At 44.1% G+C, this 23,683-nt stretch overlaps 1 protein-coding gene across 6 annotated transcripts in view; it reads left to right on the plus strand.

Moving 5' to 3' along the window:
- tnca (tenascin Ca) overlaps window positions 1–23,683 on the plus strand; it is a 52,894-nt gene that overhangs the window by 20,902 nt on the left and 8,309 nt on the right. Inside the window, exons 4-19 of one of the 6 annotated variants that reach the window (XM_063210843.1) lie at window positions 773–1,036; window positions 1,700–1,815; window positions 3,417–3,570; window positions 7,451–7,720; window positions 8,185–8,370; window positions 9,069–9,158; window positions 9,863–10,129; window positions 10,532–10,936; window positions 12,843–13,730; window positions 14,692–14,967; window positions 17,618–17,890; window positions 18,110–18,382; window positions 18,566–18,838; window positions 20,239–20,532; window positions 22,281–22,553; window positions 23,557–23,679. In XM_063210843.1, coding sequence (XP_063066913.1) covers window positions 773–1,036; window positions 1,700–1,815; window positions 3,417–3,570; window positions 7,451–7,720; window positions 8,185–8,370; window positions 9,069–9,158; window positions 9,863–10,129; window positions 10,532–10,936; window positions 12,843–13,730; window positions 14,692–14,967; window positions 17,618–17,890; window positions 18,110–18,382; window positions 18,566–18,838; window positions 20,239–20,532; window positions 22,281–22,553; window positions 23,557–23,679 — 4,425 coding nt within the window. Of the gene's footprint in view, window positions 1–772; window positions 1,037–1,699; window positions 1,816–3,416; window positions 3,571–7,450; window positions 7,721–8,184; window positions 8,371–9,068; window positions 9,159–9,862; window positions 10,130–10,531; window positions 10,937–12,842; window positions 13,731–14,691; window positions 14,968–17,617; window positions 17,891–18,109; window positions 18,383–18,565; window positions 18,839–20,238; window positions 22,554–23,556; window positions 23,680–23,683 lie in introns of those variants that run through there. The other 5 variants (XM_063210847.1, XM_063210845.1, XM_063210844.1 and 2 more) reach the window with 5 other exon arrangements.

A 23,683-nucleotide genomic window follows, 5' to 3' on the forward strand; every position in this document is an offset into this window, starting at 1 on the left:
CTGACCTCTGTTGAACCCTTCAGAGCAGCACCCATCATATTGTATTTCCCTCTGCCTCCTGGTTTTTCCACAGGCAGTGGAAAATGCACGCAATATGCAGAAACCCAAAGTCCCCAATTCAAAGCGATTGTGTGTATATAAATTACCCAGTCTCCTCCTCAGGGCTGATCAATACCACATGTGTGCGTCTGGTAGAGCAATTTCCGCAGCCATAGTTCATTAGTGGCTGAAGGGTTAGGGAAACCCTCTAAAACGATAAAGGACTTGACAAAATGCTCAATTCCAGAAACCCAGAAACCTCCGAGGAGACTAAAGCATTTTTGTTTCTCACTAATAGGTTGAGTGATTATAATAAAATCTATTGTATTCACTCAGAGATCTCCAGCAACGCCTGGCAGCTCCTACACACAGAAACAGTTTTATTGTAGAAATTCAATTATTTTAGAAAAATATCTTGATGTCACATAATGGATTTTTTCTATAGTTTTTGAAAAGTGCCTAGAAGATAAGATCCATTTTACCTTAATGCAGAGCCATTGGGGCATCAGCAAATTGCTTTGGAGACTTCGGTAACATGTTACCATAGCAACACTGTCTTTGATTTCACTTCTCCTGATGGGGGTCTTAGGATGTGTGTGTGTGTGTGTGTGTGTGTGAATGGTGGGGGGGTGGGGGGTATCAGAGGGGCAGAGGATTAAAAGATGGCCACTCAACACCCCTTTGATCAAAACATCGATTTAAATGTCACACTTGGCTCTGCTCTTTCTTGCAGTTTCACCTGCGAAGGACCTTACAGTGACTGACGTGAACACAGAGTCAGTCAACCTCACCTGGACCAATGACATGCTGGTGACTGAATACCTGGTCACCTATGTGCCCACGGCTCCTGGTGGTCTGCAGATGGAGCGCACAGTGCCCGGTGATCGCACCGCAGCCACCATTGAGGACCTTGAGCCCGGCATCGAGTACCTGATTAAAGTCTTTGCCGTCCTGAGCAACAAGAAGAGTGTGCCAGTTAGTGCTCGAGTTGCTACCCGTAGGTCTTCTCCTTTGTTATCTTATGGTCATAGTATATAGTGTGTGGCTTTTCTTGTTAAATGATATGAGACCTAGTGCAAGCAATAAACCAAGCTTTTATCAATAATGACTTTCGGCAAACAAAACAAGCAGGCTTTTATTAATGCCAACCGTGGTGGCATTGGTGGTACTGTAAGTGGGTTAGTGGGTTTGTCCTTGTATATAATTAGTTTGCTAGATTTAGACCAAAGTGCTAGACCACTGCTGATTTTGCTCCAGTGAATGAAACACCCAGTGCTGAAGTGATGGCTTTGCCGGCACCTGTCAGAGTTGCCTAGTCATTTTCTCACAGTTGGAGAGCGAGGGATGGCAGAAATGGAATTGATATTCAGGAAGTATGACTAATCTAAAATACACTGACGACAGTCTAGAATAGAGCAACCAAGCACTACTGTGAAATCTTCACACTCGAGAGAAATCTATCCTCATTCGAAGGAAAGGCTGTTATTTAGTGTATTTTTTATTTATTTATATGTCTTTATTTATTTGCTAATTTGCTGTAATTGTTTCCTTACTGACCAGGAGAAAAGCAGGATTCACTTGTCAGGTTGTTGTGAGCATGTCTCAATCTGTTTGTTGGCTTAAAACACTAAACTGTTTGGAGCACTCTTGTGTGGTCTAGATCTTCCACAGCCAGACGGTCTGAAGTTTAAGTCCATCAGGGAGACATCAGTGGAGGTGCAATGGGACCAACTGGACTTCCCCTTTGACTCGTGGGAGCTTTCCTTCAGAAACACGGTGAGTTACACCAAGTCAGTGTCTCCAAAACTACGGTGGATGGATTTTGTTTCTTTGGACGGCACAGTATATCAATATAATTATTTATTAATTAGATGAATATCATTTATATGCTGTGTTCAAAATGAGGGGGCACACAAGCAAACCTGTATGTATGAATCCAAATTAATATGGATATATCTGATAAGAAATCCATTGGTGTAATTGCCAAGTTGAAAGGCTTCCCTGCACACCACATTTTATGAGGACGGCAATTCAGAAAAACAATATTAGCATTTTTGCAAGGCCAGAACACACGTAAATATCTCACTGCACTATTTCCTTTGACAGGCTGAATATTCTGTGTAATTGTTAGAGTGTCATAAGACAGATGATTCCAATATATGCCCTAATTACATTCCATAAACCATTACCATTCTGCTCTCTCTCTCTTTCTCCTAGCTCTAGTCGAGGGGCAGCTGTGGGCTAATGGATAGGGAGTTGGTGGAGGGTTGCCAGTAGGGGAAAAAATGTGCGAGAGGGTGTAAATAAAATATCCAGTACGGCCCTGCAGCCTCATCCATTGTGGACATGCCCTTTATACCCTTATGGACAGAGTGCATGTCACAGTGTTAATTCATCACTTAGAGTAGGCCCCTATCAGTGCTATAGTTGACTCAGAGTGTTGAACTAACACGGCAAAAAATACTGTGTATGTTGCTCCATGGATACTGTAGGCTGCCTGTATAAGTGTACGTAGCTTAAAATATTGAGCTGAATAAAGTCATCAGCTAATGTAAATGCAATAGATTTGAGATGTACAGCAGTCAGTGTGCTTCAGTTTGAGGCTGCCACAAGGCTGTGTCTGCCACATGCAGACAGAAAACATGCCGGCAGGCAGTCGTGTCTTTGCGGCTTGTCTGAGGTCACTGAGGTTTATTGGGAGGAGGCCCCTGGCTCCCTGAACACTTACACTGCCACATGTCTCCCTTGTCTTCCCTTGTTGCTTTCATAAAAACATTAGCTGCCTCTTGCTGATATTCCCTGTGGTCAGTGTGTGTGTACCCAAGACTGTGTATTTTGGGGGAGGCAGGGGGGAAGTTATTTTTCCCCGAGCTCACATACACTTCTGGAACAACCCTAAAAAGATGCTGAACCGCTGTGTTTTATTGTGGTGTCATAAACCTTAATGCCATTCCTCATTAATGGAACGCCATTGTCAGCTATTAATTTCACGAGGCAATTTTCAAGCACAACACAGTGTAAACACATTGTACGGAAGGAATGCTGTTCTCAAACAGTGTGAAATCAGCAAGTAACAGCTGTTGTGAGAGTGCCATGAAATTCCATTCACTGAGTAGGCTTCTCTGTGTATAGGTTTCTTGGGAGCTTATTTCACACTTAATTCACGTTTTCAAACAAAGAGGTTGTTAAGTTTTAAAGCGCAAAACCCTTGTGACATGTAAATCGCAAAGGGCCTTTTTTCGCGTCGTCTCATTGTTTTAATATTGATTCGTATAAAAGCAATTAGCCTGGAGCCTTGTGTGTGAATTATGCATGTTCGTTCTAATCATCTTACCATTCTTCCCCCCCCCCCACCCAACCCCTCTATGCAATTCTAGAAAGAGGAGAATGGTGAGATCTTCAATCCCCTGAACCGGGGACAGACCAGCTTTGAGCAGTTTGGTCTTGGGCCTGGTCAGGAGTACGAGGTCTCTCTTGGTGTCGTCAAGAACAACACCAAGGGACCAAAGGTGACCCAGACTGTTGTCACAAGTAAGTAGCTCTCCGGAGTCCTATCAATAAGGCATACCTGTCCAGCTGAGTACTCAGTACTCTACTGAGTGCTACATTTAGACACAGTTTAGGACTATGTTAACATGCTACCGGTAGCTCATTTCGACAAAGTTGCCCATTTTTACAAAACACTAGAGAGCGTTTTTGTGGTGTTTTCTTATATTTGTGCTTTATATCTGATTAAATTGGTCTTCCTGTTCAATAATATTATTCATGTATTAGGCCTATAATCTAAATTCTTGGAATGCTGAAAGTCAACATTCCACTGTTATTCATACTCTCAAATCAGCTCACTTTGTGAAGCCAATCGACTGTACCAGACATTGAATAATAAGTCCCGATGGAACTTTGTTTATACTGTACGTCTTTTTGAACACGCAAATGTGATTTTTTTCAGACACGTGTCATAAACTTTAAGCTGAATACAAGTCATGCAGCTGCAGAATATTCAGTACGTGCCAAGATAATATGGACAACGTTATTTGTTACTCCACAAATCCCAGGGCACTCTGGGCAGAAATGGGAGGACTTCATTGGCTATATAATGTGCCGCTCAGATAGGCTTTTTGATGGAAAAAACAGGAATTCTCTCTGAGCTATATTTACAAATTTACAACCAAGGGTGCAGAGGTGCATATACTAGATGAATTATTTAAGGCGGTGGTTCCCAAACTTTTTCTGCAGGGACCCTCTTTTTAAAATGAGAATATTTTTACAAACCATTGATTTAGGGAGTCTTTCTTAGAGGAGTTTTAAGGTGATATAACAAGTGTTTTACTTGATGAACTTTGACAATGAGGGTTTTTTCCAACATGGTTTAGCTTCAGTTTTATTACCTCTTCATCATTTTGCCTGTCAAAGGGCCTGCCATTGTGTATTTATGGAGAGTGTCTTACCTGCCAGTGTAAACGGAAATGTGTGTGTGTGTGTGTGTGTGTGTGTGTGTGTGTGTGTGTGCGTGCGTGCGTGCGTGCGTGCGTGCGTGCGTGCGTGCGTGCGTGTGTGCGTACGAGTGTGCGTGCGTGTGTGCGTGTGTGTGTGTCTGTGTGTGTGTCTGTGTGTGTGTGTGTGTGTGTGTGTGTGTGTGTGTGTGTGTGTGTGTGTGTGTGTGTGTGTGTGTGTGTGTGTGTGTGTGCGTGCGTGCGTACGTGTGCATGTGTGTGTTTAGGTGTGTTTGGACACATTGCAGAGCATTTACTTTCCATTCTCTTTCCACTGCTGTGCTGAGTGTATTACTTCACTCCTGAACATTTTTTGCCAGGGCCGGATTAACGCACATGCTAGATATGGCTGAAGCCTAGGGGTCTCCACCTGCCAGTGGTCCCAGATTGACCAAAAGTCAAAAATTGCAGAATTGTGACGAGATGTGATATTGAAACACTGTTCCGTCGGACAAGTATAGTTTTACATCTTATTAGTACTCCTCTCCTCAGTTGGTAGAAATATCTTTCATTCCTACTGTACCTTGTAATTATGACCCTGCCTTTGCTATTTTTTGTTGCAAAATTTGCATTCCGGAGCAGGGCCGGTTCTGGCTTATTTGGCGCCCTAGGCGAGTTTGAGTTCTGGCGCCCCCCCCCCCCAACCTTTTTTTTTTATACCTTACAGAACACAAGAGTAATACCGGTAGTAAGCATCATATATATAAATAGCATCAAGAACAATAACTGTTTTGCATCAAATGGATTTCTGGTTCTTTTGGACAGCCGACCAACACATCAGATTGAGTCGCATGAAAGTACCTTCACTGTGTGGACACCAGATGGAAATTAGCCCTTGGGCTACAATCTGGCATGTTTACATATATGTACATGTATGTATATGTTCATTAATGTGCAATGTCCTGAACAAATAAAGTAAAGTAAAGTAAAGTAAAGTGTGGTGTCTTGGATGTAATGGTGGTGCTGCCCCCAACCCCAGATGAGAGGGAGGTTATCAATGTGTTTGAATTGTAAAATGGAATTGAAATGCCAGGAGAGTGGTACAGTAAATTTGCATGTCAAATGCATGTGTAGACAATAGGCCTACCAAGGAGGTTTGCATTGATAGAAAAAGTGAAGTGAAAGCCCATTGGGAAACTCCAACTCCCATTGTCATTGTGACACAGCACTCCACAGCACACAAGTGAACACTGCACACTGCACACAACGAAATTGCATTTATGCCTCACCCGTGCAAGGGGGCAGCCCTCAGTGGCGCCCCATGGGGAGCAGTGCGGTGGGACGGTACCATGCTCAGGGTACCTCAGTCATGGAGGAGGATGGGGGAGAGCACTGGTTGATTACTCCCCCCACCAACCTGGCGGGGCGGGAGTCGAACCGGCAACCTCTGGGATGCAAGTCTGATGCCCTAACCGCTCACCCATGACTGCCCTTGCCCTTGTCTAGCCTATCTACACTACCTACAGCATCACAAAGCATGGCAGCATAACAATTTTAATAAGCTACACATTTGTGCTGTCTATGATTCCAAACCAATTTCATTTCTGTACTGGAAATAGTGGTGCATTTGTGAGTAGGAGAATGAGAAGGGGGCTATCTATGTGTTTGAACTGGAGGGACAGGGTGAGAGAAAGGGAGAAAAGCTGTCACGCTTTTGAATTTCATAATATACAAAATATAGTAAATAGCCTCACTTGTCTGCAATACTACATCACTCAGCATGAAAACATGCAGTGCATGGTTCTGTTACATGATTAATGTAGGCCTATATGTCATTCTGGTCTGGAAACAGTGTTTTTTTTTTAAGCTTACAACAAGCAGGTAATTCATTCAAGTGGATGGAAGGAGATATGGCAGCTAAACTTGTTTTAAACATGGCACCAGTCTTACTTTACATTGCTTGTCAACCTAAGCAAGTATTAGGATGTCAGGTGGGTGTTAGTGAGTAGGCTACTAACAGCTACTTTACTGGATTTCATTGCTTGGCATACTTGGCTAATGTTAGCATGCTAACTAGCGATTTCTCAGATCAAAAGCAAAGCTCTTTTTCCCTCTAATTCCAAACAGTAGCCTCATAACTATTAGTCTTTACATTATCACAAACACTTGCTGATTAAATCACATACTTCCAAAACACCCTCTGCAACTCCTGTATCATGCAATGACTGGTTTAATGAGAACATAACAATTCTCCACCCAGCAGAGCGGCATTGCTGTTCGCGCTTGCCCTCTGTCTCTCGAATGAGTCTCCAAATTCAAAATAGATCGCAAGCTGTCACTCGTCCCGCCCCCTTTCTCAGGACTGTCTGTTTATTGGTTCACAGACTTCCCAGAGACAGTTGAAAGCGATATTACTATTGGCTGAGGGGCGCTTTGCCGTGAGGAGCGCTTTCGCCACGCTTTGTTGATTGCGACTTCATAAAAAAACCTCCACATCGCAAAATTATGCATCGGAGAGCGCCATTTCGGCGCTCTTTCTTCACATTGCGCTCTAGGCGACCGCCTAGCCGGCCTATGCTTATAACCGGCCCTGTTCCGGAGGGCCCAGCAATCTGTAACCTAGGGGTCCAGGGCTATCTTAATACGGCCCTGTCTTTCCCTGCTTATGGAAATGAATCTCCAAACATGGAGAGAGCAGAGAGAGGGAGAAAGCGAGAGAGGGAGGGGCTTGGGTGATGTGGAGAGATGTGCATGATTTGCCATGATTGCAGCCTTTGAATATACCTTGAAATTGAAGACTCAAATTGTTTAGTCAATGACTTGTCAACACGGCCTAAAAAGTATGTCAGCGATGGAAATTCTGATTAATATTTCAACACACAAGATAATTAGGCCGTCACTTGATGGAATGAGTTGACATCATTTTCAGACATCACTCTGTCTCATTTAAAACGTCCTTTGCTTTGGATTTCCCAAAGAACTCGACACTCCGGGAGAGATGGAGATCCGGGACGTGTCTGACACCTACGCCGTCATCGCCTGGTCTCCGCCTGTGGCTCAGGTAGACACTGTCACTCTCACCTTTGGCCCCTCCTCCGACCCCTCGGACAGGAAGTCAGTGGAGCTGTCCCCCACTGACACCCAGCACACGGCTGACGGCCTCACCCCGGACACCGAGTACGAGGTCACCCTGGTGGCCAAGAGAGGCGACATGACGAGCGACCCGGCCATTAACACCTTCACCACAGGTATCCAGAGAGATACTCAGAAACACTAATGGATGCCTGGAAGTTTCATTCAGTTCATTGTACTTCCCTGGCATTAATGTAGCCTACAATAATTGTGTGCTCTCATAATTTGAGTTGAAAATTTTCATTCTATACCAATAGCTGTTTCAATACGACATAACCATATTCTTTTTACATGATATGCTATATCCTACAGCAAATATACTGTGCAGGGGCAAGTACAAACATACTGTATGTATCGCCATAACAGTAGGGCTATACTGGATGTGTTAAGGCAAAGATATAGCTGCCGTAACAAGTATCTTCCACTACAACCAATGTAGCTGACTACAGCAGACACTGCATAGTAGCCAGTGATGTACAAACACAGCTCAACTCAACGTAACACATCTAATGTAGCCAAACGGTAGTGTTAAACACTGTGACCTGTAACGTACAGCCTTCTCTGTTCTGTTATGCTGCAGACCTGGATGCCCCCATAGACCTGCAGGTGGTGGGCCAGACTGACAACACTGTGACCCTGGAGTGGACCAACACGCGGTCGGACGTGGACAACTACCGGGTCAAGTTCAGCCCGGTGTCTGGAACCGCTCACGGAGAGGAGTTGTTCCCCGAAGGATCAGGAGACAAGACTACAGCCACCATCACAGGTCAGAGAAAAGAGAAATAATGGCAACACTTTCATTTAATTTAACACTTTAATGCAACACTTTAATTTTATTCCCTGTTCTATTAATTAGGAACAGTTGCGTTAAGTATGTAAAAGGATGTAACCTGCAGGTGTGTAGTTACTTCCACTGAAAAAAGGATTAGGATTAGGCATGTACAGTATAAGTATCAAATGTTACATATTGATACATGTAGATGCACTGAAAAAGAAACTCTAGAAAGTGTAGCCACCATAACACAACATGGTACGTTACATTTTACCAGGTGCTCTTTTCTAGAGAGGCTTCAGTGCAGTGAGTTAGGCTCCAGTCGTCCTGGAGAGAAATGAGGCAATATGTCTTGGACACTCAAGGACACTTTGGCTTTGGATGAAGTGTGGGGTATGAGCTATGTGCTATGAGCTATGGATGACCACCAATCTCAAGACTCTTTCCCAAACCATTGGAGCACAGCTGCCACGATTGTGTCATAGCTTTTTGGACTTACCGTACTTTACCTATTGTATATAGCATACCATGTTCCATGCCCTAATATACTGAATATGCCACATATGTGATACTTTAAAGGGAAAATAGTTTACTGTGCACCTCAACAAAAGACAACTGTTGAAATTGTTCTTTAAAATACTGCCTAGTGTCTCACGCAAAAACACTTACCTCATCTATTTCATGCACAACAGGCCTGAAGCCAGGAACGGAATACGGCATCGGTGTGACTGCTGTGAAGAATGAACGGGAGAGCCTGCCAGCAACAGTCCACGCCGTGACCGGTAAGGAGTTGGCTCTTGGTCTTTAGCATGCAGCGCAAGGCACTGTCCCCAGCTGCTCAGTTTTGGGTTGGGGGGTGGGGGTCAAGCTCCACACAGCCCTATTAAGTGTCCTGACAGCCTGACACATAGCGCCGCCACTGCAGTGTCGGAATAAGAACGAGGGCTACTTCACACAACACTTTGAATGTTAACAGCTGCACTACTCTTTAAACCCTGTCCCTGTCATCTACAAATAACCTCAAGCCCAAACGGCTTCGTGACAACTTGTCGCACGCAATTTCTCACACTGCTAATATACTTAGGCCTGCCATATGGGCACCCTGTGTCCTTCTTTCTTTTTCCCCCATCCTTCCTCTATCTATTCCTACCTTCTCCCACAAAACCAAAGAACATATGGGATGGATGGGATGAGATGGGATGAGATGGGATGAAAGCTTACTTACGTCATAAATGTGTAGTATGACCGGAAGCCATTTCTGCCACCATTTTTAGGGGGAATGGAAGTCACTCCTGTCCTCTGCCATAAGTTGTATGCGCACCTGAAATTGCTTAAGTCTGCACATGCGTGACTCATATGCATTTTCCCTCCTAAAATGGTGCCCCTCGTGTCCCCTGAAAATGGCTGTGGACATGGAACAGTATAGCGCCTTTCTTCATCATTGCCAAAAATCCTTTTCCCCCGTTTACATGTTGGCATGAAACAGACCTGGATCCACCGAGGGACCTGGAGGTGAAGGATTCCACCGAGACCACCCTGACCTTGGCCTGGAAGCGGCCCAGGGCCAAGATCTCCAACTACAGGCTGGCGTACGAGTCCAGAACGGACGGCAGATGGCAGGAGATTGAGGTGCCGGGTGACGCCACCACCTACACCCTGACCAACCTGACTCCAGGAACACGGCACACAGTCACGCTGGTGGCAGAGCGAGGCCGGAAGAGGAGTGAGCCTGCGTCCACATCGGCTTCCACAGGTGAAACTCTTATTTCATAGTGCGTAAGGCTTGTAAGATACTGCGAGGCCAACTGTGTGTACTTGTGTGAAATCAATGACATAGCTCTGTGCACATGTTGCCTTTTTATATGGTGTTTTGGACTCAACAGGACTCACAGTAATGTGCTGGGAAAGATAACAGTGACACACATTATTCACAGAATTCGATAAATGAAATCGTGAGGATTTCACATGTTACACAGATACATAGACAGATTTTTTATTTTATTTTGAATTACTTTTTGAAAAAGACAGACGCCATCACTTGCGCACACTCCAACCTATCCACATACACCCACGCACACATTTCGGTTCAGGGTCAGGTCCTTTGTCGTGTTCATGTCTATCTTTCTCTCTCTGTCTCTCTCTCTCTCTTGTGCAGCATCTTTCACTTTCTATCTAGCCGAGTCAGGCCCAGAGCTTGCAGCTCCAACTGGCCCCGATGACAATATCATTAGCTTTCTGCCAATAGACAATTATGATACCCAGGTCCCTGGACAGGAGGGGCCCAAGGATCAGACAGGCACCCTGACTGTCTCGGACGTCACATCTGACGGATTCAATCTGTCTTGGGAATGGAAGGCAGACGTTCTGTACGATAGCTACACAGTAGAACTGGCAGATGCGCCTGGATTGTGGGACAACCGGGAGATCTATCTCGCGGGAGACGCAGCAGGCGCTAGCGTCCGTGGGCTAAACGCCTCCACGGAATATCAAGTAAGGCTTTATGGAGTACTCAATAGCCAAAGGTCCTCGCTCCCGTTTGAAGCTGTTGCAGTAATTACAGGTATAAAATTCTGTTTCAAGCCTGCATGCCAGACAAGCTGCACGACTACTTTACTTAACTGGGGAAAAAAAAACGATGAGAGAAATACTGTGATGTGTGTGGAGTCTTGAAACGAGGGAAGAGAGGGTAGAGAGGGTTCACAAACCCCACAGGCCACGCATGCAGAAGCATGAACCTGCTCCCATATTGATTATGGTAGAGCCGTTAGCATGTCTCAATCAGCCCAAATCACTTTCTGTGGCTTCACATCTTGCATTGCAAACACAGAAAAACGTTAAATCGGTGCACTTGGCTGCTTTCAACCATTCACTTTAGCATGCATGCACTTTCATTTCCTCATCAGGGAGAATGGTCTTCTCCAAATTGATCTGTATTTTTAAAGGCACCGCATTACCCCTTGAAATGATCTTGAAATGAACATAAAACATGCATAATCCTGTAGCAACCCTTAGCTGATCATGATGCGAGGCTCATCTAGCTTAATACCCAAAGGCCCTCAACAAAGGAGAACGGATTTACTCTGAGGAGGCATTATGGTATTCTGCCCTGAGAATGACATTTGACTTAAAGCAATATAATATTCTATTCGTAAGCCAGAATTTCCTCCCTTATTATTCTGCCAGAGACGTAGCCGTTACTCTCAGCTGCACCATGCCAGAAAAGCCATTTAGGTCGACTCACAATTCTCTGTTGACACCATGTTTGGGTAACACTTAACACCTTCAGCCGCCTGTTGTGTAATTCTATCATAAACAGGGCATGCTACTGATCATAAACTCTTCTGTCTGTTTATGATGAGTGACTGACTCGTGTGTTCTGGCTCGTCAGTCATGCATAAATAAACTGTAGCTAAGGCAGAAGAAATGTAAACTCCAGTCCATTTCTCATAATGGCAACACTGGCTGCATTTTTTTTAAAATTTGGTGCCACGTGACATCATCATGACTGCACTGGAATTACAAAGGTTTCAGAAGGTGTTACTGTTACCGTTATTTCCTTCTGTGCGTCCTGTCTGCTCAGAGGGACAATTGCCAACTGCATGTTGGATCTGAAAACGTTTTGCATGATCGTCCCCAAAGATGGAATTGTTTAGTAGCTGGCCGCAGTGCATGGCTTCCTGGTCCAGGTTTGAAGTGTGCTGCGTACTTCTGCCCTGGCAGGCTACGCAATCCCTTCAATAATTAATGGCTCTGAAGATAGTCATTAATGCCTTGGCTTGGCAGCAGCGTGCGTAACACCTCTGCATGTGTAAGGGTTATTTACGTACGTATAGTGAGGTCAAGAGGTCAAGCGAGTTCACAAGTCAGGACAGGAGGCATTGTTTTGTGGTTTGACAGGTATAAAATGTCTGGAATCTGTATGATACGTAGATGATATCATGCCCTTAAATCCTGAAATGGTTCAATTCTGAAGGCAGTCATGGTGTGATTCTGTGATTATTCTATGAGGTTGTGTTACTTATTGTTTGTCAGGGATTTTACCATGGAATCATGCCCAAAACTCTTTTGAAGGATTGGACCCATTTTCCCAAGATTTGACAGACATTTTTACAAGATTTGAACAATGTTGCATGTCCCTGTCGAGACATAGTGAGACTGGCATGTTCCTTTGCACCTGAATTATGTTATGCTCCAGAAAGAACGCGTTTTTCTTGACCCATGAACTATAGTAGAGACCAGCACGTTGGAATGTACCTCGCGATAACACTCACAGTGGATATCACAGTATTTCTTTGGGCACACATGTTGGTCTAACAGACCAGCTTTGTTGTGTCTGGCAATGTGAGCTGACGATGAATGGTTTCTAACCAAACCCTCTCTCCACAGGTTTAACTTCCCACTCTCCTGTCCTATTTTATTCTTAAACAGCTTTCTAGCCTTAAACCTTTGAATGTACTTTTGTTTAGCACCCAAGCCTACCTCTCCAGATGTTGTCGCATTGAGATTAAAATTTGCACCCACAAGCCCACAGCCGGCTCCTGAAACAGGAGTCAGACCTACTACAGCCCGTACCATCAGTACAACGCCACCCTCTAACACAACAGAGACACCAGGTACCATGGTCCCTACCACAACAAAGGCACCAGGAACAGAGGCTGTGCCTCCTGAAATAAGTGCCACACCTTCAACAAAGGTATCAGGAACGGAGGCTGTGCCTTCTGAAACAGGAGTCATACCTACAACAAAGGTATCAAGAACGGAGGCTATGCCATCTGAAACCAGAGTCACACCTACAACAAAGGTATCCGGAACGGAGGCTGTGCCATCTGAAACCAGAGTCACACCTACAACAAAGGTATCAGGAACGGAGGCTGTGCCTGCTGAAACGAGAGTCACACCTACAACAAAGGTATCAAGAACGGAGGCTGTGCCTTCTGAAACGAGAGTCACACCTACAGCCAGTACCATGGCCCCTACCAAAACCGAGACACCAGGAACAGAGTCTGTGCCAACAGAGCAGATTGGCACAACAGACGGGGCATCAGGCGATAAGGCTGGGCAGGAAGGTTCTGGTCTAAGCCCCCTGAGTGATCTCAATGTCACAAATGTGACCCAGACCAGTTTGTCACTCACCTGGTCAGTCCCAGAGCCATCTGAATTTGATGGCTTCCGCATTACACTCGTGCCCTGGGAGCAGACGGAGCAGCTTACACAGGTTAAACTGGTGCACAGCAGTGCCAGGAGTGCCCATATTGATGGTCTACTCCCAGGGACACTGTATGAGGTTTCTTTGTATGGGATGGTGGAGGGAGAACAGTCACTACCAATCCTTGTTCTTGCTAACACAACAAAAGGTACATCGACACGAAACTACCTCCTGAAATGCAGACCACTTGCCATACACATCCATCCGTCACTTAATGCCTAATACTACTTCTTTGTCTAACCACTCCTTTTCCTTTTCTAATAAATTAAGTCTGTCTCACTCAAATGGGGACAAAGTTCCCTCGCAGGTTTTTAGGCCTCCTGAGCAAACTCACTTTGAGTAAAAACATCTCCTGGGCCGGAGACAGAAACTGCGTGGCTCTTTTCTCCCCCTAACATGTTCTTTCAGCTGTTTGACTTCTTTTGAAGTCTGAAGTTCGCTCCCCCCTCTCTCTCTGCACGGTTGAAAATTAGGCTTGATTGTATCCCTTCATGGAATAACAAATAACATTGTCTGAGGAGAATTTTTCCCTTTTCTTGAAACTTCAAAGAATAGAATGTGTGTGTGTGTCTACTTTGTGTTCAAACATTTAGCACCCCGCCCCCTATGACCAGCATAAATATTAAAGCTTTCTTCAATAGTTCCCCCTCTTTCTCATCAAAACATTATTCACAGCACTTTCCATTCTTCATGCTCAGCTTCTACTGACTCCTGCTAGTCTTGTACTGTGGCAGCAGTGCTGTCTACACAGTTTCCTGACAGACCAGGAGGGATATACAGCCCTACTCTGCATTCTTCACCCTCTCCACCATTTTTATCAACAAAGCCATCAATACAGCCATCACATTGCATGCTTTCTGAGTGCGTTTGTGTGTGATTGTGTTAGTGTATGTTTAAAATGGTTCTCTATAATATATCTCTCTATATATGTCCACCCTTTCTATACGTTACATACTATACCAGTAGGTGTGCATCTATTTGAATATGTCCATATTCATATATATTTTCTTTAAGTTGACACAAAATCCATAACGTTTAACCATTGACACATATTCTCTTTCCCTTCTTTCTGATTGACCCCAGCTGTAATGTTGTTTCATGTCCTTCAGAGGAGCTGAAGCCTCAGGTGGGGAACCTGACGGTGTCCGATGTGTCCTGGGACAGCTTTAACGTGTCCTGGACCGTCGAGGAGGGCGAGTTTGAGGGCTTTGTCATAGAGGTGGCCAACATGGAGGGCGGGCCCGAGCATCAGAACCTGACGCTCTCTGGCGACGCCCTCAGCCTGTTCTTGTCCGGGCTCAGTCCCAACTCCACCTATATGGTCGCTCTCTATGGCCTCCACAAGGGGTTACTCCTGGGCCCTGTCTATACCGAGGCCACCACAGGTATATCGATGGCGGAGGAGGGCAGCACTTCATCCTCCATTCATTTCTTTCATTCATCTGGTCCTTTTTTCTCTATATCTCTTTATTCTCTCCTTCTCTTTGACTCTTTGGTCTGTTTGTTCCTTTTCCAGTTTTCGGGGAATCTGTGGTGTCAAGCAGGGAGCTGTCTTTACTCATTTCTCCCCTTTCATGTCTTTACTTGTTTCCCCCCCTCTTCTTCCATTTTACTAAAGCATCCATTTTGCAGTTGTGCACGGAGAAAAGTCAGTAACCTGCGTGAACAAAACGTTGTCATGTTGTGTGGACTTGTGGCAGCTACTATATTAGATAACTAAACATTTTTCTAACCTGCACACCTCATGTCACTGTCACTCTTACCCTCCAGCCACTGTGTCAGCTGGCCCTTAGCAGGTTTGCACGAGGATGTCTGTAAAAAGGTATCATTCATCCAAGTCTTGTTATCCAAAGAGTTTAGCTGCAGGCAACTGGACGACTTCTTTGAGCTTGGAAACTTTTTACTCCTCATTCCAAGAAGCTTCTTAAGTTCTTCTGGTTGATGTAGGGAATGCTCTAGAGAAGTATACCTTCTACCATTCCCTACCTCAAGTAGACATTGACGCCTTCAACCAGAAGTTTGCAAGCTCCTTGGAATGAAGACTGGAACATCTCAAAGGAAATGTTCAGTTGTTTCTCTTTGGATGTATGCACGAGGATTGCGTTGGGGTTGCCAAATCCGCTCACACAGCAATCCCACTAAACCGAGCAATCCCACCTTCCCATTGTCCATTCCAAATGTTCACTTCATTCCATTTCATGTTTGCCCCAAATGCATGACACTCTCCCCTCTCACCTGCATCTGTGGTGAGTTTGCGTATGATATGATTGTGCAGTGATTGCAAAATTCTTGAATACTTCACAAAAAAACACATCTTCAGATCGTGATTGTTAATATCATTTCACACTCAACTCTTATGCTTGTAATGTACATCGTGTGTCATTGCATTTCTCCATTAACTGTATGACTGCCTGTCAACATCATGTCCTCACTGTGTGGTAAGATATGCAACATACTGTATATCAAAGAGTTTTGCTTTAAACTCAAACAGTCACCAAACTCATTTAAGACCAAATGGCACCATAAGTTTGAATGGCCAGATGATGGTCATACAATTTCAACTGGAAATACCTGGTGGTTGCATGTACATTTTTTATGATTTCAGCGTGTGCTGTACAGACACAGGTCTGTGTTGTATCTGGAACAACACATTACTTTGACAATAGTTATTTTCCACTGGTATTTCTGTGGTCATGAAACTGTTCCATCTTACGTGCACAATGATTGGTCAACACATGCATGTACCTAACATTCCTGAAGTGCTTTGGCTTACATTAAATGTCAAATTTTGACAGAAGACATTTCTCTTTTTTTATACACGTCCTTTACTAACACTTACCCATACAAGAGCTACAATCATATAAGTATGTGAGTCCTTCATCATTTTTCTGGCTCACATTGGAGTCCCTTTTGGAAAAATTAGGTATTCTGCATGCCTTCGTCTAAATAGTAATTGGCAAGCAAAGATGCCTGTCTTTTGTGGAGATTTTGGATTGGTTTGCACAGCTAGACTGACTTGATATTTTAGTCACTGATTGATGAGTCAAGGGGAGGCTGAGAGACAATTTATCTCTGTCAAAGTATCCATTTCACTAACAGCGATTGAGATGCAGAGATGGGCCATTGAGATATTCCTTTAAAAAGGTCATGCGAATTGAGCTACACAGGCTTTTTGTTTTGATGTTGGGATACTGTAAACTTTTCCCTCACCACCTTGAAGTTTTTTTTTTCTCTTTTATGGGTTTAACCATCTTGCCCTCTAATTGTTTCTTCTTGTCTTGACACTGCAGTGACCTTATGTCTGGATTTTTATGAAGTATAGCCGTAAGGTTTTGTTTTCCCCTCTGCCTCTCTCTTTGATTTCTGTTCTGAATCCCTTCCGAGATTATAGTTTCTGTTTAGAAGGAGAAACAACAACAGTTTATGGTTGTCTTATATCTGAAATCTAAATTAATTTTTGGAATATGGAAATCCGTAAATCCAACATGTATGCACCTATACCCTCTATTTAACCATTAGATTATTGAAAACTTGACTTTATCTTTTCGTCTGCACTTGGGTAGCTTGCATTTCTGGCCTTCAGCGTTTTGGTGCTTTAGTTGTTATTGTGCGTATTAGCTATTGATAGATCTTATTACAGCCAAAGCCTCTACTTTACCCACTCTTCATGAAAGGCAAGGTTTTAAAATTATGCTATGTACTTCATAATACAACATGTGACATGTCAGACTCAAGCGACAGTGTGAACTAGTGTTTAAATATGCATCTCATTCATACTAATTCATACAAACCTTCAATATGCCAATATGTGTGTAACGCAGCTTACAAACATTTGCTTATTATAATGTTTGAGGTGAGTAACATAGAATGGTGAGTAGCATAGTGCATTTTCATACACTCTTCTGTTGACAGATCAAGAGTATGTGAATTTTGAAAGTGCATGCCATCCATTAAATTGATGAAAAGTAACAAAACTACCCCTGCAAAATATGCGTTTGAAAAAAAAAAACATCCAACAATGGTTTCTCTCTATAGTGAATTCTCCAGTGGTCGGAAATCTGTATGTATCTAATGTAACACACAAGAGCTTTTCTGTGTCCTGGAATGGAACTGAGAGTGGATTTGATGGGTTCATCTTGGAGGTCATTGATACTAGCTGGCAGAAGGAGCCAGCTGAGTTTAACGTATCCCATAATACTATGTCACGTACCATCACTGGGCTCGAGCCCAGAACTGACTATATTGCCTTCCTCTATGGTGTTAAGAAAGGAAGAAGAACTCACGCTATCAGTACGGTTGCAACCACAGGTATTTCCTTTTCCATTTTTTTCCTTCTTTATCTTCATAGTTCCCTGTGATATCTGGAAGACTATTAAAATTGAAAGTTGAAGTGGTTCGTGCATGAGGATTCTTTAGTTTAAGCTGTGGAGGATGTACAAGGTTTCAAATGCAGAACCTATAGTAGCCTACACAAAATTGACAAGATAAAAAGGAAAAAATAAACCCTACCTTTTCTCTCCTCCATAGCCAAACCGCCCAACTTGTATGGGCTTGTCATTTCTAATGTTACCTCAGACAGACTGTCCCTGTCATGGAAGACAGGAGCGAGGGTCTTTGATAACTTTGTAGTTGAGATCAGAGAGTCTGCTTTGCCCTCGCAGGCCATGGGCCGCACACTGCCCGGTGGGGCCCGCTCCACCGAGCTAACGGGCCTAAAAGGGAACACCCGCTATAATGTGAAACTCTACGCAAGCACAGGTGGAAAGAACACTTCGCCAATCAACGCAGTGGCCAAAACAGGTACTGGCCCTTGTTGTGTCCACCAAAAGCACTTTTTAAAGCTACTTTTTAGCTACAGTACAGTACTTTAGCTATAGCATTAGCCTCTACCATATGCTGCATGTGATAATGTAAGAATAACTCTTTAAAGTAAAGACTATGAAGTAAAGACTATGTCATTCATGTGCACTCTCTTTTGTCCAGAGGCTAGAGCCAAACTTGGCCGGTTATCAGTATCGAAAATCACGCCGAATAACTTCACTCTGAACTGGAAAACGGTGGCGGGCCATTTTGACAGCTTTGTCATTCGCGTGAATGATCGAAAAATGCTGTATGACACACTGGAGCTCACGCCTCCTGGCAAAACACGTAAGCTTGTCGTCAGCGGGCTGGTGGACTCCACGGCCTATGACGTACAGATGTACGGGCTCTCGCACGGGCGTCGAACGCCCCCTGTCTCCACACGTACACGCACAGGTACTATGTACTTTTTCATGCTACTGACTCCTGTAGGTAGAACTGCTTGGCTAACCAGAGTGAAAAGATTTTTTGTTTTTTAAAACTCTTTTTTGCCCACTGCTTTGCTACTGCTGTCACATATTGGCTTGGTTTGACTTGGAGGCAGCCATTCTACTGTGGGTGGTTTGTGCATACAAGGCTGCCCCCTCTGGCAGGATGTGGTCACTGCAGATAAGCAAAAATCGGTAGGCATTAATCCTGAATGAGCAAGAAGAGTAGTGCCATGTGCTTGCCTGTTTTACCCGTTACCGCCATACTAATATATTAATGCCAAGATCCATTCCACTCACAGTCTGCTTTAGATCAGCAGGTCAATGCACATATTTTTATACCTCCACAGATATGCACAGACGCACAGAGAGCTTGCATGCCATTACGAGGATATGTCCTCGCTCTTTAGCATGGGCCCGGGAGACCGTCCCCCACTGGTCTTCGCCATATGGATATCATTGGCCATATGGCAGTTCTCCACAGCAGTCCTTAAAAAAAAAAAAAAAAAAAAACACCAGCTCACTTTCTCAATGTCCACAGCTTAAGCATCTTCATTGCATGGTGGTAAATTAAGGCGAAATAAGATCTGAATACGCTGGTGATGTTGGAAGAATCTCGTTAGCTACCTGTAATTGCGTAGGTGTAACTGCAACCATATGTCTAAGAGACGCATGAGTTTGCCTTTAACCCTGTGTGGCATGGTTATGATGTCATTGGGCTGCCCTGGCTTTATACTTGTCTTTTCTTTTAAAGCCTGAGGTCTGGATGTCACCAGACATCCTGCATCGAGGAATTTTTATATGACTATAAAGCTTTTCATTTTACTGTTGTGTCTGGTAAAAACAACCATTTATTTATTTATTTATTTATTTATTATCTATTTATTTATTTACTTACTTACTTACTTATTAAAAGCTGTACAATGAAGATAATGTGAATATTATCGTCAGAAATACAGAATATGCACAGCATACTTTTAAAATGTAGGCCTACAGTACACTCAGAAAGAGAATTGATAATGCTTGGTGACCAGTTTAACATCTTCATTTTCTGTGCTCTACAGCACCAGCTAAATGCCAAAACTATAATAAGATAATAGAATGTTAATTGTTGCATCAAGTTCCATTTATTTCAATAATTATACGGCCTGTAGAGAAGATTAGGGTAACACTTGAATGCATTTTATTTTTATCATAGCGATAGTGATGACAAGGACTTCATTTTGCAATCACTGCACACATAGTGTCATCTCACTATTCCCAGCTTCTTTTGGCTTCCTCCCCAAACCATACCCCAAATCCTCTCCTCCCTCTGTCTCCACACACAACCAAAACACCCCCCACAATGTGCCCATCCGTTCTCCTCAGCCTCACTCCCCAAAGTGGAGAACCTAACCGTGTCCGAAATTACCCCGTACGGTTTCCGCCTGTCGTGGGGCCTGCGTGACGGGGACAAGTCGGTGGGCAGGCGCTTCAGCCGCCTTCAGGTAGAGATTTACGACTCCGGGCGGCTGCTGGAGCCGCTGGAGTTCTCGTTGCCAGGCAACCAGACCTCGCTGGACATCTGGGGCCTGATCACGGGCATAGGCTATGAGGTCAAGCTGACCGGGCTGCTGCCGTCCGGGCTGCGTTCTCGGCCGCTGACCGCGGTGGCTGTGACAGGTATCGGCATTTACCTCAACTCAACGCCTGCTGAGCTCTCTCCACACACAGTGAATTTTGCCTTGTTTGTTCAACACTGGAGAGAGTGGAATTTAACACTGTTGTACGTGATCCTACTCTCTTGAGTGTTGAATCAACACTGCAAAAAAGTATGCTGTACACCACATGAACATCGTCACAGCATGGGCCTCTCCACTACAGATGGTTGGGGGCACCAGCCCAGAGTTACAAATCAAACAAAGTACCTCCAGATTACCATAGAGTCAAAAACTGTGACCAGTTATGAATCAATTGGCTATGTGTTTACCTGTTAAGGGCCTTGAATAAGGCATAACAACACCTGGAGTAGGCCTAGGCCAGCTATTAGGCCTACAGCTCATCTCTGACTGACATTATAATGTGCGCATCATGCCATTTTGATCATGCTTTGGTGGAGAAGCTCAATTACATTACATTACAACAACTCACCCCCACTCTCTCAGTGTCAGCTTTTAAGACACTCTGTCCCTGCGATACCACATTTTTATCTAGCTTATATCTTGTCTTTTGCTGCATTTTGTTACAGAGGACGAAGAATGGATTTTCTGTCGCCTATACTCTCCCTCTTTTGAAATATGAGCACACATGTTTGTGCTGCCGTATTTAAACTGTGTTTTCCTGTAGAAGTCAGTAGTAGAATGACAGCTTACTCTTTCAGTGTACCATAGCACTGCTGTCCACTTAGCTGACATACAGTTCCGTTACCAGTGGCTCTGTGGGATAGGCACTGCAACAAACTCTTCTTTTGTGAGCTCAGCTGCATTGCTATTCCCCGTACGTACGTACATGATAACTGATGTTTGTATGGCGGTTTTACAATACTTTTATTTCCTAACTTCCATGCATAAAACATTTATCTTGCAGTTTCTAATTCTGCTTGAGTAATGATAAAGATGATAATTTTGGAAAACACAGTTCAAAGACAAAGAACAAAGCATGTTTGGTTGGAATTGCTAATTGATATTAGCTGGAGGGTCAAACACCCAGAGGGCAGTGTTCTAGCTGGTTTGTACGCTCTGCTGTTTTCGTCATCAAGGGCGGATTGCGGCAGGCTACTGTATTTCCATTGTTATTTATGTTAATAATTATATTAATAATTATATTAATTAGCCTCAGTTCACAGGGCGCTTTGCACAGAATCTCTGAAAGGCCAAATTAGCAGAAGAAGTAAGCTGTCATTGCCCTCTTGGATGAGTTTGACACTGCTGCAGTACAAACAGCATCCATTTACTTAATTATGATGATTGATTGTACAGTAGGCTATGTCTGACCGTGGGCATGCAGGTTTTTATCAAGGGAATTGAGAACCCTCTTTCTCTGTCCCCAAATTCCGAGAAGTACAATTTCTGTCCCAGCTGCATTAATCAAAAGGCTTTGAAGGTTTTTCTTTCTTTTTCTTTTTCTTAAAAAAAAAAAAATCCCTGGCAGGCACAGAGGTTGATATATTATCCCTCTCCCAGGCTTGGTGGATGCGACTAACTGAACTACACTGAGCCTCAATACACTAACATCTTCCAGCATGGTGGACTGGTGGATATCGACTTTTTATATTGACATTTTAACTTTACTTTCTTCCATTCAACCTTATTTGCTATCACCCATTCCTTCTTTGATGTCATGACAATGTCTCAATGCCATTGTTTTAAATTGGTTTTGAAGTGGGAAAGTAGAAAAAAAACAAAAAAAAACACAATTCCTCTCTCAACCAGAGGCCGAGCCAGAGATCGAGCACCTCTTTGTGTCCGACATCACCCCGGAGAGTTTCCGCATCACCTGGACCGTGGATGAGGGCCTCTTCGATCGGTTCGTGATCAAAGTTAGGGATGCCAAAAAGCTCACTCACCCACAGGAGTTAAATGTCGCCGGGGACCAGAGGACCCAGGTCTTCACTCAGCTAATGGGGGGCACTGAGTATGAGATTGAGCTGTACGGCGTCACCCTGGAACACCGCTCTCAGCCTGTAACTGGTGTAGCAAGAACAGGTATATTATGGGATGCCTGACTGTTTGATGGAAGGTTTGCTGCCGGGGTAACCATACTGACCTCCTTCCACCCTCAGTGTGATGCGTTTCTTTCAGTGGTGTGATGATACCTGTTACTACAGTGTGAATGCATTAATGTGGTCTGTCAGTCTGTCTCTTCTGTTGTTGTTTGGCACGGGGCCTTCCATTTTTCAGCTGGCCTGAAATGTATCTCCTTGAGATACAGCTTCAACCACTGACTGACTACCATCTGCATGCCCCCAGTACTTTTCCATTCCTGTTACAGGACAGTATGGAAAAGAGGCCACAAGACTTCTTGTGGTGGTTTCCATGGTCTGGTTCCATGGTGGTGTTTGTCAGTGTTGTTGTTTTGCACTAATGCATCCATGTTTTATTCCTTACCCGCAGGTAAATCAGCCTTTTATGAAGTCTTTTACTGTCAAACAGCATGGTGTGTGTGCTAGATGGGTCTGTTTGTGGTTATGTGCTCTCACATGGCTTCTTTGATGGGGGTCTTCTCCTCAGGTTGAGGGCTTTTGAATGTTTTACATAGTGATGAGGCAGGCATGTTCAAACTGTGGTTTGGTTGTGGTGCAGGTCTGAATCCTTTTATACCCTTGCCTGTTAAAAAAAAATCAACTTGATTTGTCTATGGTTGCCTAACTCTCTCTTCACCGTGACTATCCTCTAAAAGGAAACAGCTGATGACATGGTGCTCTCCAACACACTCTTAAGTCTTTATGGTTTCCTCCAAGGCCATATTGTTTCCTTTTTGTGTTTCCCCCCTCTCTGTGTGTATCTCTCTCTCTCTTTCAGGAAGATACGGATCTCTGTTTTTAATGACACAGGGAGGGAGTTGGGTGATTGCTTCCTACACATTTGCTCCGGGGGATTGTCCAGGGATTCGAAATGACCCGTAATTATCCAATAATGATCATTATCCACCTTCTCTCTCTCTCTCCCTCTCTCTCTCTGCCATGTAATTTCGCTACGTATATCTCAGGACTCGGGGCTCCGCGGGGCATTCGCTTCTCCGATATCACGGCCACATCCTCCAATGTCCACTGGACCGTTCCCCGCGCCGATGTGGACTCATACCGCGTGACATTCCTGCCCCTGCAGGGAGGTGA

Source organism: Engraulis encrasicolus, chromosome 11 (genome assembly GCF_034702125.1).
Source record: "Engraulis encrasicolus isolate BLACKSEA-1 chromosome 11, IST_EnEncr_1.0, whole genome shotgun sequence".
Taxonomy (NCBI): Eukaryota; Metazoa; Chordata; class Actinopteri; order Clupeiformes; family Engraulidae; genus Engraulis; species Engraulis encrasicolus.